Below are 16,353 nucleotides of genomic sequence, written 5' to 3'. Positions count from 1 at the left end.
CCAGCAGACAAGGCACCACATTTTGAACTTGTCGTAGCAACGCCCATCGAAATGTGTGTATATACAAAATAGTAAGCTATTAACTAGCTACCAATCGAAGTGTTATAAATCATTTTTATGACAGGTCCGAGATCGTGGGCCTTGGTCAACAATTTTCAAGCGAAGACGGAAATGGCCAACGGAACTTGGTCTAATCAACCCAAATTAATTTTAATTTAGATGTATTTTTCCGGACGTGGATCGAAGATGTGCTAAGTAATCGGTCCCTGTCCCACTTTGCCCACGAAACGTTCTAATTGAGCGGCCAAAAAGCGGCATATAATCATTTTAACTGAAGCTAAGCACAAAAACCAGATTTTATGGCTTATTAATGGAAATGTCCAAGACGCTGCGCACATTTACAATAAAAAAACATCAGCACAAATCACACATGTTAATGGACGAGTGGTTCGGGCAAGTTCAAGGTCTGATCCGGTGTTTAAATAAAGTATTATGGTATTATGGAGTTTGAGTAGCCAGAAAATGGTTTGATTTTTCAATGCTTTTTAGGATCAGCAATAAATGTTTTGCCAAATTCTTAATTTTTCTATTATTTCCAGCTTTCCTTAATTTATTAATCAATATGGAATACATAGTTAATAAACGTTTAAAAAGAAAGCTACATCTTCATTTGGTACTCGAATTGACCTAGACTTAATTTGTTTCTATATTGCGTATACGCCCTGTGACTACAAACGCTTTTAAAATGTATATCAATAAGCTAATTAAAAACAAAATGATTTAATTTTTGTTCAATAATAAATCTGAAAGAATTATATTGAATTTCAATTACTTGATCTGAATATTAACAAACTGATTTTGAATGCATATATACATAACGTATACGCCCTGTTTCACTATAAGAAGCTCTAATTTATGGATACAAGTTGCGTCCACCGCGATTGCCAAGTTCTAACTCGTTTTGGTTGATTTATTTTGCCACGCCCCCATAAAAACAAGATTTCGAAAACGGGGTAAACGAAATGGAGACGCAATGTCTACGTGACCGAGTGCAATTTCGCCACGCGATCAGATTTGCCGGATTTGCCCTAGACTTTTGTGCACACGCATATCACCGGCGATTTCTCGGCCAAAAACGCAATAAACCCAAGCATATGCAAAAATTGGCAAGAGGGAAACTGGGTCAATGGCCAGCGGAAGTATCTGCGGATCATCTGCAGATAGATAACTTCCGGATCGATGTGTTACCGTTCCAGTTAGAGGTCAGTCAACTTGTTGTGATCTCCGTTAGACATGCGATCGTGTCCGAGCAGTTGACCCAGACCCAATGAACTTGATCTCTGCCTGGTATTCGGTATTCACTTATTTGCATACCCCAAACAGACGCAGCAGCATCAGCAGCCACTCACCTGTAAATAAAAAAGAGAAAAAAATATATTAATTGTGCTTCATAAATCATGAAAAACTAAGAATAACCCATTGTAAGGGATTACAGCATAAATATTCATGGTAACATGGCAACATTCTTCCGTCAAGCGGAAGTCTCAGGTTTTTTATATTTTTTTGTTATTATATTATGGCCCTGGTTCATGATTAGTGACCCATATATGCCCATGTTGAGTGCCACTGTTACAAAGGTGCCAATCAAGTTTCAATTCGATTCAAAAGCAAACAAAAATTCTTAGTCACTTTGGGCAACCTTGAAAAGCAAAGAAAAACGTTGGATAGGAAATTGGACTTGATTTCGGGTTTTATGATTCAGTGGGAATTTTTTTTACTTCTATTAAGAATTATTTACTTGAGGCTTTTTATGAATTGACTAACTCATTTGTATAATTTTAAGAGGAAGTTGGTGGACGGATTTTAGGGCATAACAATCCATTGTAAGTAAATAATAAAAAAAAGGTGAATACTTGGCTGTGGAAATAGTCACCTTAATAAAAAATATAATTGCTGGAAACTCGAAATAGTACTCTTCTTTTTTCTACAAGCATTTTGGTTTGTCTATTTATTTATAGCATTTCCGTTTGATAATCTTGATCCATGAACCCCTGATCCATCATCACCATTGCGCCGATCTTTCCGATCAACTTCCTGACTTCATCAACTATTTTTTCTCTAACAAAGTGTTGGCGTCACGTACTCAATTGGCCATTGATCACAACAATCGCACCGAATAGTGGACTTCAAATTAAATAATTGCACACTTTAATGAGCTTTAGTGCTTGGCAAACAATAATGTTATCTGGCCAAACTTTGGCTGTGTATCTATTTGGATTGTATCTGTATCTATATGTGCGTCGGCGTATCGCAATTATGCGCATTATGATCGTATCAAAATGTTATTCAACTTCTGTTCTGCTTTGTCATGTCAATCATCTGCAAATGAATCGATTTGTTGCGGCTCAGAAGACCACTTTGCGACGGGGGAAGTCTCAATAATTGATTCATTGCTCCGACTTCCTACAACAAAATGTGTCGCTTTTATTTGTGACCACACCATGCGGAATTCACAATAAAATGCAGTAATATTTGATGAAAATAATTGAGCAAAGTTCTTAAGCCAACGATATTGATTTATTCGTGTAGTTATTATACTCTCATAATTTCAGTCAAAAGTTTGCAACACAGTTTAGGGTACATTTCCGACCCTATAAAGACCCTATTATACAAGTCGGAACGGGCCGGATCGGCCTACTATATCACACCTCCCTTACTTAACATATAGCAATATTTGTAATTTAACGTTGATAAATTTGTAGACCGATTTTCATGTCATTTATTTCCAAGTTTCCGATGTATTGTGAAAAGGTGACCTTCTGCTGGACTTCCGGAGCCCATAACTTTACCAAATTTTATCCGATTTGAATGTGGCATACCTCCTAAGACTTGTGATTTGATTCTCAAAAAATCTGCATTCAAAATTTTCATTTTAACGTTGATCAAATTTTTGACCCATTTTCATGTCATGTATTTCCAAGTTTTCGATGTGTTGTTAAAAGGTGACCCTCAGCTGGACTTCCGGAGACCATAACTTTACCAAATTTTATCAGATTTGAAAGTGGCATACCTCCTAAGACTTGTGATTTGATTCTTAAAAAATCTGCATTCAAAAATTTTCAATTTAACGTTGATCAAATTTTTGACCCATTTTCATGTCATTTATTTCCAAGTTTCCGATGTGTTGTTAAAAGGTGACCCTCAGCTGGACTTCCGGAGACCATAACTTTATCAAATTTTATCCGATTTGAAAGTGGCATACCTCCTAAGACTTGTGATTTGATTCTTAAAAAATCTGCATTCAAAATTTTCATTTTAACGTTGATCAAATTTTTGACCCATTTTCATGTCATTTATTTCCAAGTTTCCGATGTATTGTGAAAAGGTGACCTTCAGCTGGACTTCCGGAGACCATAACTTTATCAAATTTTATCCGATTTGAAAGTGGCATACCTCCTAAGACTTGTGATTTGATTCTTAAAAAATCTGCATTCAAAATTTTCATTTTAACGTTGATCAAATTTTTGACCCATTTTCATGTCATTTATTTCCAAGTTTCCGATGTATTGTGAAAAGGTGACCTTCAGCTGGACTTCCGGAGACCATAACTTTGCCAAATTTTATCCGATTTGAAAGTGGCATACCTCTTAAGACTTGTGATTTGATTCTCAAAAAATCTGCATTCAAAATTTTCATTTTAACGTTGATCAAATTTTTGACCCATTTTCATGTCATTTATTTCCAAGTTTCCGATGTGTTGTTAAAAGGTGACCCTCAGCTGGACTTCCGGAGACCATAACTTTACCAAATTTTATCCGATTTGAAAGTGGCATACCTCCTAAGACTTGTGGTTTGATTCTCAAAAAATCTGCATTCAAAATTTTCATTTTAACGTTGATCAAATTTTTGACCCATTTTCATGTCATGTATTTCCAAGTTTTCGATGTGTTGTTCAAAGGTGACCCTCAGCTGGACTTCCGGAGACTATAACTTTACCAAATTTTATCCGATTTGAAAGTGGCATACCTCCTAAGACTCGTGGTTTGATTCTCGAAAAATCTGCATTCAAAATTTTCAATTTAACGTTGATCAAATTTTTGACCCATTTTCATGTTAGTTATTTCTAATTTTCCGATGTCTTGTAATAGAGTGACTCAAAATTGGAAATCTAGATTCCATCACTTTACCAAATTTAAGTAGATTTTAAAGTGACATACCTCTAAAATTTTTTAGTTTTAATTCCTAAAAACCTGTATTCAAATCTTGTTTTATAATTTTTTTCGATTTGTTGTCTTTTTTGATGACTTGCGGTTTGATTCTCTAAAAAATTAAAACTAAAATGATCTTTATTAAAATTTGAGGTTTTTACGTTGATTTATTTTTTGTCCCGTTTTTATGTTAGATAGAAGTTTCCTGTAACTTGATATATATATATATATATATATATATTATATAGTGCAGAAGGCACCAAATGCAAGTCAAAAGAAGGCGAAAGACCTCACAGAGTTGTGGAACTCGTAACTGATCGCGGATTTGCTTGGGATTTTGAAACCAAACTGGGCACGGAGACCTGTCGTATCTTCGTCTGGCGACTCAGTAGATGGACACTCTTAGACTGGGAGCCCGGAGTGTTCCAGCAGTTCTTGTACCAGGCGGCCTGTTGGCGACTCAATCCAAACCCGGCGGCAATCCTCATCGAACAATGCTGCAAACTGCGGGCCAGGGCACGCAAAAATCCACCGAATCGATTGGATGGAATTGGTTCCGGGTAGAGGAATGAGTTCAAAGGACTGCTACGTCGACGGTCCCTTCGATACGGCGCTGCCACCTCATCCTTGCCATCATCGTTGGCATCATCGGTATCCAGACCCGCATCATAACCATTATCCGTGTTGCTGTGTTTTCGTCCCAGAGTCGAAAGGGAATCCCCGTTTATCGACGAACTCTTCACATATTTCCTTAAACCACTCGGCTCGCTGTCGGAACTCTTGGAAACGGAAATCCTTCTGGCCTGAGCGTTACTCCTTTTCCGGGGCTTTCGCTCTCTAACAGCCGGTCTGGACATGTTCCAGACTACAAGGATTAATTTTGAATGTATCGGAGATTTGAAAATTCTGGTATGACCTACTTGAATTCAAGATTTTAAACTAAAATAAAGCCATTTAAAATATCTTAAATAATAATAGATAAATTATTTATTCCCTAAGCAGTATAAAAATAATGAGCACTTCCAAAGATTTTGAGTTCATAACAAATATATGGAAATATTCATGTAAATGATTTTTTATTGTTTTAAAATAATTAGGTATAATCTAGCTTAAATATTAAAACATTTCCAGTGAATTATAGACTCAAAATTTCTGCTTTTTGTGTTTAACGTTCTAATGACTACAAAAAGTTAATACCTGTAGTAAATCTAAAGATAATGAACGTATACAGAAGATTGTCGAAATAAAAAACACCCCCTTCGAGTAAAAACAAACCCATCAAAATTTTCACATAAAGAAAATATAGTGTAAAATGCAACCGATCCCATGATTTTATTTTTCATGTTTTTATGAGTTTCAAACTTTATTAATAGTATTTTAATTAAGTCTGTTCTGATTTTTGGCAGGAGCTTTAATCTATGTTTTTTTGTGTGTACCTTTCCAATAGTAAATCTAAAGATAATGAATGATTTCTTTTAAATGTTTTATAAGTTTAAGGCTTTATTAGCAAATATTTAATGAGGTCTGCTCTGGTTTTTGACAGTAACTTTTTTGTTCAATTAGAAATCAATGCCTATTCCATTCTTTTGCAACCTTGAGGAGGTATTTACCACCAGATTTACCTTCATTCCTTCAATCAACATCAAGTCTAGTAGTTTTCGCAAATATTTATTTCAGCTGTTTAAAATGTAACAACACTATAAACAGGTTTTTCGTATTAATCAGGAATCAGATCATCAAACTGCCTTCGGCCGGCAGATATTACCACATCTAAAACAGTGTCTATGCAAATTTATGGAAGTGAACGAATTGCTTTGTCATGATGATCGATCCCAACGCAATTAATCGCCATCAAAAATATTAAAAAAAAAAAAAAACATAAGACGCGTTTTATGGTAGAGTTAAGAACATTTTATGGCCACCACATTTGCACCATTTTTGCCAGTCATTCTGCAGATTGTCAAACGATCAGCTGTATCAACATGGATTCAATTCACATTTAATAACAAATAAGATATCCTTCGTTTAGATGATTCGGCATCCTGTTACCACCATCGAATGCCATGGGCCAGGTAATGAGTGTCAAAGAGCCCACTAAAGACATGGTCGAGGCCCCAAAATAAAAATTGTCAGTCAGTGCAAAGAGCAACTTGGCCAAAATCAGCAGTTGCCAACTATGAAAACTCGGTCAAAGACAACGAGTTTGCTTAAATTCTTGACTTTATGCGAACAGAAACAGTTGTTGCCGCTGTTTCTGCGCCAGCACAATACCTATCGATACTAAGAGCCAAAGCTAAAATTGCCGTTAGCAGTTTGCACTGAGCGAAAAACCAACCAATTCAATCAATTTTATTATTCACTCATTAAGACAAGACCTTTTTGTGCTTAATTTGGTTTGAATTTGAGTTTAAGTCAAAGAAATACCAAAATAAACACCTATGTAACATAACTTCTTATAGTAAATTGGCCAATATTTTATATTAATTATATAAAACCGAAAGATAAATAATTGGTTAATTTTTGTTAATTTTTAGTTAAATTTAACATTAACATTTTATGTAGTAATCCTATTTTTTCTGTAACTAATAAGCTATTATAAGTTTATTAAGTTTACAGGTCATTAATAATATGTATTCACTAAAAGAACACATATAATTTTATGTTTAAGATTAAACTTCTTGATTTTTCAAGGCGTTCTTATCACAAAATACCATTAAAAGCTAATATTAGAATCCAATCCAAGAATTAAGTCTTATTAAATTCACAACAGTGAAGCTTAATACCAACTACATAAGTATATCTACAATAATGTCACGATAACAATAACAATATATTATATAAAATTTTGTTTAGTAAACAGACATTTTTCGCAGTGCATATAATCGAATGGCAGCTCAACGAACTTGGGGCCGGCGAATCGCAGACTAATTGCGAAATTGGAAGCCGCAGTGCTTTTGCAGCCTTGACTCCAAAGTGTCCAGCGTGTCGATTGGGCTTGAATGTCAACGATGGGTTTGTTCTTGGTTGCCTGCGGCCTTCAGATTTCCCTTCACAAAGGGTTCTTATCGTTGGGATCCTCATTTGTATTCCAGGCAGCTCCATTTCCTTCGACGATGCGATCGATACTCCCTCCAAGAATGGGATTCTTTCAGCGATTGTCCTTCGACTAACCATATTCCGGGCCCAACGACGTCATTTGGGGCGGAGAACACATCAAAAAACCATTAAGCACCATCTTAATTTATTTTTGTTTTGTTTTGTTTTGTTTTCTTTTAGTATGTCATACGGTTGCGGTCGGCTGGCCAAGTTTCCACTCACGAGTTAGTCTGACGGGGATCTTGGCATTTTTTTTCACAACGTCTACCAATCGCCTCTCTTGGACTCACCCATTCTAAGCTCACGAATTCACATGCAAGCGGAAATAATTATTGAAATTATTCACCAAAACAATGCGCCAAGCAAAATAAAAACAAACATTACATGCCACCAAATCCACGAATAAGTATAATTAGAAGCCGGTGATGATCGTTTGCCTGGAGATTATTTTAAAACTTATCAATAGACAAACGGGCAAATGGTTTACATGAGTTATCACCAGAAATTGATTACGATCTTTAAATATATTTTTATAATCTTACAATGGACTTTATAAGATCGTAATATTTCTCATTTATATCTCGTATATAATTTAAGATTTAATGAATCAAGTTTTCTATGAATAAAATATATATATGTATATTCATCCCTATATTTATTTCACAGTGATTTTAATTTTTCCGTAATCTAACCCTTTGAGATTAATAGATGAATTAGCCTCAGCTTCAACCTAACTTCTGACCATATTAATTTCATAGCAAAATTCAAGATATTCTGCTGTTCCCCTAACGTTTAATGGCAGTCACATTATTATTTATTATTGCCCATTAATTATTTTCGAAGTTAGTTTCCCTTAACCTTAAGCCATTCATAATATCATCGTATCAGACCAGTTATTAGGTGATTTCTGTATTCAGCACACAATTTAAGATTAATGTGGTAAATTAAAATACCCCTTGAAGCGTTTATTTGTGCATTCCTACTGCATTTTGGATGGAATGTTTACGATCTTTAATTGTTCGATCGATCAAATACACAAATGTGTAAATATTCTATACTTTGCTATTCTGTTCTATTCTCTGTTCAGTTCGTTCTGGTTAACGGCAAATGTGGCCCGAACTAGACTGAATAGTTCGGACCAAGAGTTGTAATTCTAAACATGGGTGGAGGAGGAGAAGGCTAGTTGCAGTTTACCCCAGCCTCGCATTTAGTTTAAGCTCATCGGGCCAGTCGATCGCTTCAGTCGAGTGCGTCCGGCTGCAATGTGATGACTTCGCCACGGAATCACATAGGACTCTATCTCAGTCTCGGTCTCAGTCTCTGGATCTTGGTGCTGGGCCAGGATTACAATGGCAGCTCCCTGTCCGATATGCTGGAGATGTATCGACGCGGCCAGGAGCAATTGAATTTGGAGAACCTGGACGAGGGTCAGGCGATGTTGGCCAAGTATGATTTCATAGTGGTTGGAGCTGGAACAGCGGGTTGTGCCCTGGCCGCCCGCCTCTCCGAGAATCCCCGATGGCGGGTGCTCCTCCTGGAGGCCGGTGGACCCGAGAACTATGCCATGGACATACCCATAGTCGCACACCTCCTGCAGTTGGGCGATGTCAACTGGAAGTACAAGACAGAGCCCTCAAACAGCTATTGCCTGGCCATGAACAACAATCGATGCAATTGGCCCAGGGGCAAGGTGATGGGCGGCAGTTCGGTGCTCAACTACATGATGTACACAAGGGGCAATCGCAGGGACTACGATCGGTGGTCCCGGTTGGGGAATCCGGGCTGGAGTTACGACGAGGTGCTACCATATTTCAGGAAGTACGAGGGCAGTGCCATACCCGATGCCGACGAGGATCTGGTGGGTCGCCGGGGTCCGGTGAGGATCAGCTACTCGGAGACACGCACTCAAATCGCAGACGCCTTCGTGCAGGCCTCCCAGGATGCGGGATTGCCGCGAGGGGACTACAACGGAGAAAGACAACTGGCCGTGTCCTATCTGCAGGCCACTATCTACAATGAAACCCGCTGGAGTTCCAATCGAGCCTATCTTTACCCCATCAAGGGAAAGCGTAGGAACCTGCATGTGAAAAAGAACGCCTTGGTCACCAAAGTTCTGATCGATCCACAGACGAAAACAGCCTATGGCATAATGGTGCAGATCAAGGGGAAACTACAGAAGATCCTGGCCAAAAGGGAGGTGATCCTTTCGGCGGGAGCCATCAATACGCCGCAATTACTGATGCTTTCCGGTGTGGGACCGGCCAAACATCTCCGCGAGATGGGCATTACACCACTGGTCGATCTCGCCGTGGGCTATAATCTCCAGGATCACATTGCCCCGGCGGTGAGTGTCCTTTGCAATGTGAGTTCCCTGCAAGTCAGTGATATGTTCAAGGTGGAGAATATGGGGGAATTTCTAAAGGGACGAGGACCTCTCCGTATTCCCGGCGGCGTTGAAGCCATATCCTTTTATGCCCTGGACGATGCTCGTAATCCGGATGGTTGGGCCGATATGGAGCTGTTCGTGGTGGGTGGTGGTATGCAAACCAACTTGGCCCTGCGTCTGGCATTGGGCATCCAAACGGATATCTATGAGAGCATGTTTGGGGAGCTGGAACGCCGGAATGCCAATGGCTTCCTCATATTCCCCATGATCCTGCGGGCCAAAAGTCGCGGACGCATCAAGCTGAAGAGTCGAAATCCGGCGGAGCATCCGCGGATCTATGCCAACTATTTCGCAGATCCCTATGATTTGAATATCACAGTGCGTGGAATTAAGCAGGCAGTGAGATTACTGGATAAGCCGGCATTTAAAGCGATTGGAGCGAAACTATTGGAGAAACGCATACCCAACTGTGCGAAATACAAATGGAGGAGCAGTGCCTATTGGGAGTGCTATGCCCGCCACTTCACCTTCACCATCTACCACTACTCGGGAACGGCCAAGATGGGTCCTCGGGCGGATCCCTCGGCGGTGGTCGATGCCCGCCTGAGGGTCCATGGAATCGAAAAGCTCCGGGTGGTGGATGCCAGCATTATGCCCTACCTGATCTCGGGTCATCCGAATGGACCGGTGTACCTCATAGCTGAAAAAGCAGCCGATATGATCAAAGAGGATCACAACTTTGTCTAAAGCAATCTTTTTTTTAATGGGAATAAATCTATTAGTAAGGGGATGATCTTTGTATCTATATGTATAATTTTTTTTTTTTTTTTTTTGAGTGATTTCTAGTTAAGTAAAAATGAAAATGCAGTACAAATTCTGCAGCGCCAAAGGGGTATGAATATGTTTAGTGACACTGGCAAAAATTAGTCGTACTTAGTATTCTTTATCTTGCAAATAGTGACAATTAAATGTTAGATTCACTATGATAAAAAAATTACAATAAAATTGTCAACTAATCCGACAATAATTTGTCATTCAGGTCGATTTCAATTAAAGATTTCTATCATTATTACCAGTTTGATTGCAAATTATTATTAATAGTAGATGTTTTTATTGTAAATCAGGAAATGCAGTAATTTAATATAATATTTTTGTAGTTACAGCAAATCATTGGAATTTGTAATCGGCATTTACAGATACTTGTCATTAATCACTTAACACACCTAACTAATACTTTTGAATTCTTAACTGAAATCACACATTGAGCTTAAATATAAGAATTAATTTGTAAAAGGTTAACTCAAGGCATACAATTCAGTACAAATAAAAAAAAAAGTATATACGCATTATAAAATGAATTATTTCTAATAAAAAAAATTGGCAAGAATATAAATAATTTGCTTTACTTTGTGGATGTTTTCCTGTGGTGAGAATATAACTACTCTCTACAAAAGATGCAAGCGAAGATAAATTTGCCATAATAATAATTATTCTTAATGGACTTGATTTCAGAATTTGCAGAGTTGGATAACCGAAAGCCAACTAGAACCATAAAATTATACAACATTTGTAGACACAATCAAGCGATTAAACGCGATCTTTGTTTGACATTTAGACAGGTTCTTTTGGAGAACCCCACCCGAATTCTCTGGGCAAAACCGCAGAATCATGGTGGCTCTATGTTAATTGCAACCCAAAGTCTATCGAAGAGGATCGTTTGGGTATCGTGATCTAGCCATGGGAGGCCCTTTAATGTCTTCGCAGTCGGCTTCCGCATCTGGTCCACACAGACAGACAGCTGCTAACAATCGGCTCAAGTCAATGTCAGATCGCAGAGCTTTCAATTTTAACCAGCTCTTCGTCTTTGTCTGCGCGCTCAACTGTTGTGAACGTGTCCATAGTCAAGTCTTCGAAAGATTTGAAGATTCTTGGCGATCCGAAAGCCGAACACCAAAAACCAAAAAACCGAGAGCCGAGAGATTCGCAAAGCGATCGGTTCGTTCGGCGATCGCCACCGAATTTAATATTAAATTGAACTTGGCCACGGCATTTGTCAGCATTTCTAGTTACGAATCCGATTGGGCAACACACACGTTCGCGATCGCGTCGAAGTTTCCCCGCCAAGAATCCATCGCGCTCGTATATATTTTTTGAAGATATATATCTTTCATTTTTTTTTTTTTCTGTTGGCTGTGGCTGTGCAATTTGGTGAAACACAAGTGAAGAGAACACACATAAAAGGCCCAATAATGGCAGGCAAATCGCTTTTATTTGTGGGCCTATGCCTAGTATTCATGGCTACGTTGGATGTGCGAACCTCTGCCCAGGATACCAACAATGTCCTCTTGGAGACGATCAACTTTTTGAGACGCGGCCAGGCGGACGTGGAGCTGGAGAACTATGACAACAACCTGGTGCTGGACAGCGAATACGATTTCATAGTGGTTGGAGCTGGAACAGCGGGTTGTGCCCTGGCCGCCCGACTCTCGGAGAATCCACAGTGGCGGGTGCTCCTCCTGGAGGCCGGTGGTCCCGAGCGACTGGTCATGGACGTGCCCATTGTGGCCCATTTCCTGCAGCTGGGCGAGATGAACTGGAAGTACAGGACGCAGCCCTCGGATCATGCGTGTCTGGCCATGAACAACAATCGATGCAATTGGCCCAGGGGCAAGGTGATGGGCGGCAGTTCGGTGCTGAACTACATGATGTACACGAGGGGCAATCGCAGGGATTACGATCGCTGGGAGGCACTGGGCAATCCCGGCTGGAGCTTCAAGGATGTGCTGCCGTACTTCAAGAAATACGAGGGCAGCAGTGTGCCCGATGCCGAGGAGGATTATGTGGGTCGCAATGGGCCGGTGAAGGTCAGCTATGTGAACTGGCGCTCCAAGATATCCGAGGCATTCGTGGAGGCCGCCCAGCAGGATGGCCTGAAGTACAGGGACTACAATGGACGCATCCAGAACGGAGTGGCCTTTCTGCACACCACCACCCGGAATTCCACGCGCTGGAGCTCGAATCGTGCCTATCTCTATCCACTGAAGGGTAAACGCAGCAATCTGCATGTGAAGAAGAACGCCCTGGTGACCAAGGTGCTCATCGATCCGCAAACCAAGACGGCCTACGGCATTATGGTCCAGACCGAGGGGCGCATGCAGAAGATCCTGGCCAGAAAGGAGGTCATTGTGGCGGCGGGAGCCATCAATACGCCACAACTGCTGATGCTTTCCGGCGTGGGACCGGCCAAACATCTGCGTGAAGTGGGCATCAAACCCATTGCTGATCTTGCCGTGGGCTACAACCTGCAGGATCATACAGCGCCGGCGGTGACCTTTACCACCAATGCCACATCACTGAAGTTCGAGGACTTTGCCGATCCCACACTGGTGAATCGATTTAATCGAATGGAGGGACCCTATGGATCGCCGGGTGGCTGCGAGGCCATTGCCTTCTGGGATCTGGATCACGAACGTGATGAGGATGGCTGGCCCGACATTGAGCTCTTCCTGGTGGGCGGCTCCATGTCCTCCAATCCGGCCATCTCGCGTGCCTTTGGCCTGAAGAAGTCCATCTACGATTCGCTTTTCGCTGAGATCGAGGACAAGTCACTGAATGCCTTCATGATCTTTCCCATGATCCTGCGACCGAAGAGTCGTGGTCGCATCATGCTGAAGAGCAGTGATCCGTTCAAGTACCCACTGATTCATGCCAATTACTTTGCCCATCCCTACGATGTGGACATCTCGGTGCGGGGTCTGCTGAAGGCCATTAGTCTGATGAATCAACGTGGCATGCAGACGATAGACGCCAAATTGTGGGAGAAGAAGATACCCACCTGCAAGCAGCATGCCTACAAGAGTTGGGCATATTGGGCCTGCTATGTGAGGCACTTCACCTTCACCATCTACCACTATTCGGGCACTGCCAAGATGGGTCCCAAATCCGATCGAGCTGCGGTGGTGGATGCCCGCCTGAGGGTGCATGGCATCCGGAATCTGCGAGTGGCCGATGCCAGCATCATGCCGGAGATCATGTCCGGACATCCCAATGGACCGGTCTTCATGATCGCCGAAAAGGCCGCCGATATGATTAAGCAGGATCATGGTTTCATCCAGTGATCCAGTGATTATCCTCCCCCTAAATAATCCCTTAGTCCAAAGTTGATTTCCACAATCAGGTGTAAGCCCCATTTGCACTGGCCACTGTCATTATCTTGTTGTACCCCCATCACGAATCCAATCTCATCGAATCCAATCTCAAATCTCTGGCTGGTGTAAAATGGGGCCTAAGTTCTAGTTAAGGCTGGTCAGCATTCAAAAATTGTTTGTTATTATCTGTAATTCTCTCTTGCCTGTACTGATTCTAGTTTAAGCTTAGAAATGTAAGCCACATATATGCATAAATAAATCGAAATAAGTTTTGTATGTACTTTAAAGCAAATGTTGTTTTCTATTTTAAAGGAATACTTGGGGGAATAATGCTATAAAGAGCATTTTACCGGCTTTTGCTATGTTTAACATGAAGAAACCTATGCAAATATATCGATTTACTTTATAAATATTATTTTTCACACAAGTTTTATTAAAGACTGTTTTAGCTAATCAGTCTGACATTGACATTGAATTTTATTAGATCTCACTTTTCGCCTCTGTTTCATTCATTTCAATAGGAATTTTCAGCTTTGGCAATTTTCATGCTAATCAAATTGTGGCTTCATAATCAAAATCCGTGAAATCCATGAAGTTGTCCGCTTGTTTGGCGATTTTCGGTTGTGATTTATTAGACGCCTTTGTTTTGAGTCTCTCTGAATTTTTTTTTATTGTTGCGGAAATGATTTTTTTTTGCTTTCGGTTTTTTTTTTTAACAATCAAGCCGGTGTGAATATTTCGTTTCATCTTATGTCTGATGGTCGTTGGGTGTTGAGTCTTTGGTTTTATCTCGGTTTGATTTGCATTGATTTGACCTTAGAATTATTTATGTATGTGGAGTGCGTATAAATCTGTCGAAAATTGAGAATAATTGCTAGCAAAAGCTAATTTTGATGCCTCCCGAGGGTAGACTATATAAAAAGGAAGTTTTAATCGAACATAAAAACTTTAAGCTTGGCTTAAAGCTTTTACTCAGTTTATTTCGACCGGTTTTTATGCCGGCTGAAATTCTTCAGAGATTTATATTTTTTGTTTTATGAGTATTAAAGAAATAAATGTTTATTACAAGTTACAACATGTTTTTACCTTTTTTTAATTGCCAAGAGCATACTAAGGTATTTAATGAAATGTAAAAATATTTTATAACTTCTAATAGCTTTTTATTTATATGGCACTCAAATGTCCCAAAAAAAAATCTCTAAAAAAGTCTTTAAAGTAATAATTAATACATATACAACATTTATTTGCAAGTCATATATTATTTATTTTATTACTTTCCTAACCCATGATTGCAAGAATAGAAACGCAGTCATATTTGCCAGTGAAAACTCATCACAAAATCTGCAGTCACTAAGGTTACACCAGACTTTTCATTAACACAAATTGAAATATTCATGAATCAAGGGGGCGGTTTCAGTTGCTAAAAAAGAAGAAAAAAATAAAAAGGCAAACACAAAAAACCAAAATTTTGAATGCAATTGCCATGACCAAAACATGGTCCATTCTCCCGATTTTGGTCCATGTCCTCCGCCTAATCCCTGTCCTTCCCATTTATTGGGTTTCTTTTTCCCCCTCGGTTACTGGGATTTGTAAGGGCATCCATTGACTTTGGTTCGGGGTTGGAGGAACTGCATCCATATGCTGGGGTTGATACCGTTGCAATGGGCCACCCCTTCACCCTTTTCTTTTTTTTTTTGGGCTGGACCTAAAGTTGTTTAATCCGCTTTGGTTTTGTTTTTTTTTTCCCCTGATTATTGTACTTTCTGGGGTGGCTTGGAATATATTAAATCTGGAGTGCCCGCTGCTGATGCTTCAATCTTCAAAGATTCAACTGACAGACCAGCAGCAATAAAGTATAAGCCCAGCCAGAACAAGTTGCCCATTCAAGTGCCATTGAACCAGGCTCAGTTGCTATAGCCAAGCCAAAGATACACAGAAAAAATATATACTATATATATTATTTCATTTTAAATTTATTAATAATGTTATAAATTAAAATCAAATCTTGTTCGAATGCTTGAAAATTTAAATATTTAAAATTGATATTTGTCAAAGCAAGTATTACAGAGGCCTACATTTTTTTTCTCTGCATTAGAAAAGAGACAGAAAAACAGAAGAAGAGATGAGCAAGCAGAAAGCGCAAATTAGCAAGTGGTAATAAAAATTCTGAGACAATCTTAGCCTGTTTTGGCCCTACAAACACGGCCACCAAGTCATCCAAGTCATCAGCGGAGAAAGACAGAGAGATGTGGAGAAAGGCAGAGGGAGAAGGGGATAGAGATCATTCAGGGAGAACCAAACCGACAAGGTGGTAATCCACAGTGGAGCGAGCTAACAAACACATAGATTTAATCCCATTTTAAAATAGTTAAGAATGCTAAGAAAAAATTACAAATTAAATAGATTAAAACAATAGTATTTGAAATTGTGTAACATTCAAGTATATAACCTATTCTAGATCAATAATCTTGAGGAATTATTATAGAATTTTTTTTTGTAACCTTGCTTTTATTTA

The 16,353-nt window shown here is 39.6% G+C and overlaps 4 protein-coding genes across 7 annotated transcripts in view; 2 read left to right on the top strand and 2 right to left on the bottom strand.

Annotated features, from left to right (window-relative positions):
• LOC108048984 (flotillin-2) overlaps nt 1–16,353 on the bottom strand; it is a 110,647-nt gene that overhangs the window by 83,627 nt on the left and 10,667 nt on the right. The gene's annotated exons all lie outside the window — the stretch shown is intronic.
• On the bottom strand, nt 4,402–5,086 carry LOC123038001. Its single transcript, XM_044461313.1, has one exon. The coding sequence runs from the start codon at nt 5,063–5,065 to the stop codon at nt 4,499–4,501; it is 567 nt and encodes a 188-aa protein (XP_044317248.1). The 5' UTR covers nt 5,066–5,086; the 3' UTR covers nt 4,402–4,498.
• Nucleotides 8,515–11,036, top strand: LOC108048981 (glucose dehydrogenase [FAD, quinone]). The gene has a single exon (XM_017129959.2). The coding sequence runs from the start codon at nt 8,572–8,574 to the stop codon at nt 10,435–10,437; it is 1,866 nt and encodes a 621-aa protein (XP_016985448.1). The 5' UTR covers nt 8,515–8,571; the 3' UTR covers nt 10,438–11,036.
• Nucleotides 11,740–14,086, top strand: LOC108048978 (glucose dehydrogenase [FAD, quinone]). The gene has a single exon (XM_017129957.2). It carries the CDS (start codon nt 11,940–11,942, stop codon nt 13,806–13,808), a length of 1,869 nt encoding a protein of 622 aa, XP_016985446.1. The 5' UTR covers nt 11,740–11,939; the 3' UTR covers nt 13,809–14,086.

The sequence above is a fragment of the Drosophila rhopaloa genome, unplaced genomic scaffold (assembly GCF_018152115.1).
Source record: "Drosophila rhopaloa isolate 14029-0021.01 unplaced genomic scaffold, ASM1815211v1 contig_3, whole genome shotgun sequence".
Taxonomy (NCBI): Eukaryota; Metazoa; Arthropoda; class Insecta; order Diptera; family Drosophilidae; genus Drosophila; species Drosophila rhopaloa.
This window is presented reverse-complemented; position numbering and strand designations above follow the sequence as displayed.

Bases quoted from the DNA above. Each gene is read 5' to 3' on its own strand.
- LOC108048981 (XM_017129959.2), top strand. From the start codon at position 8,572: ATGACTTCGCCACGGAATCACATAGGACTCTATCTCAGTCTCGGTCTC.
- LOC123038001 (XM_044461313.1), bottom strand. From the start codon at position 5,065: ATGTCCAGACCGGCTGTTAGAGAGCGAAAGCCCCGGAAAAGGAGTAAC.
- LOC108048978 (XM_017129957.2), top strand. From the start codon at position 11,940: ATGGCAGGCAAATCGCTTTTATTTGTGGGCCTATGCCTAGTATTCATG.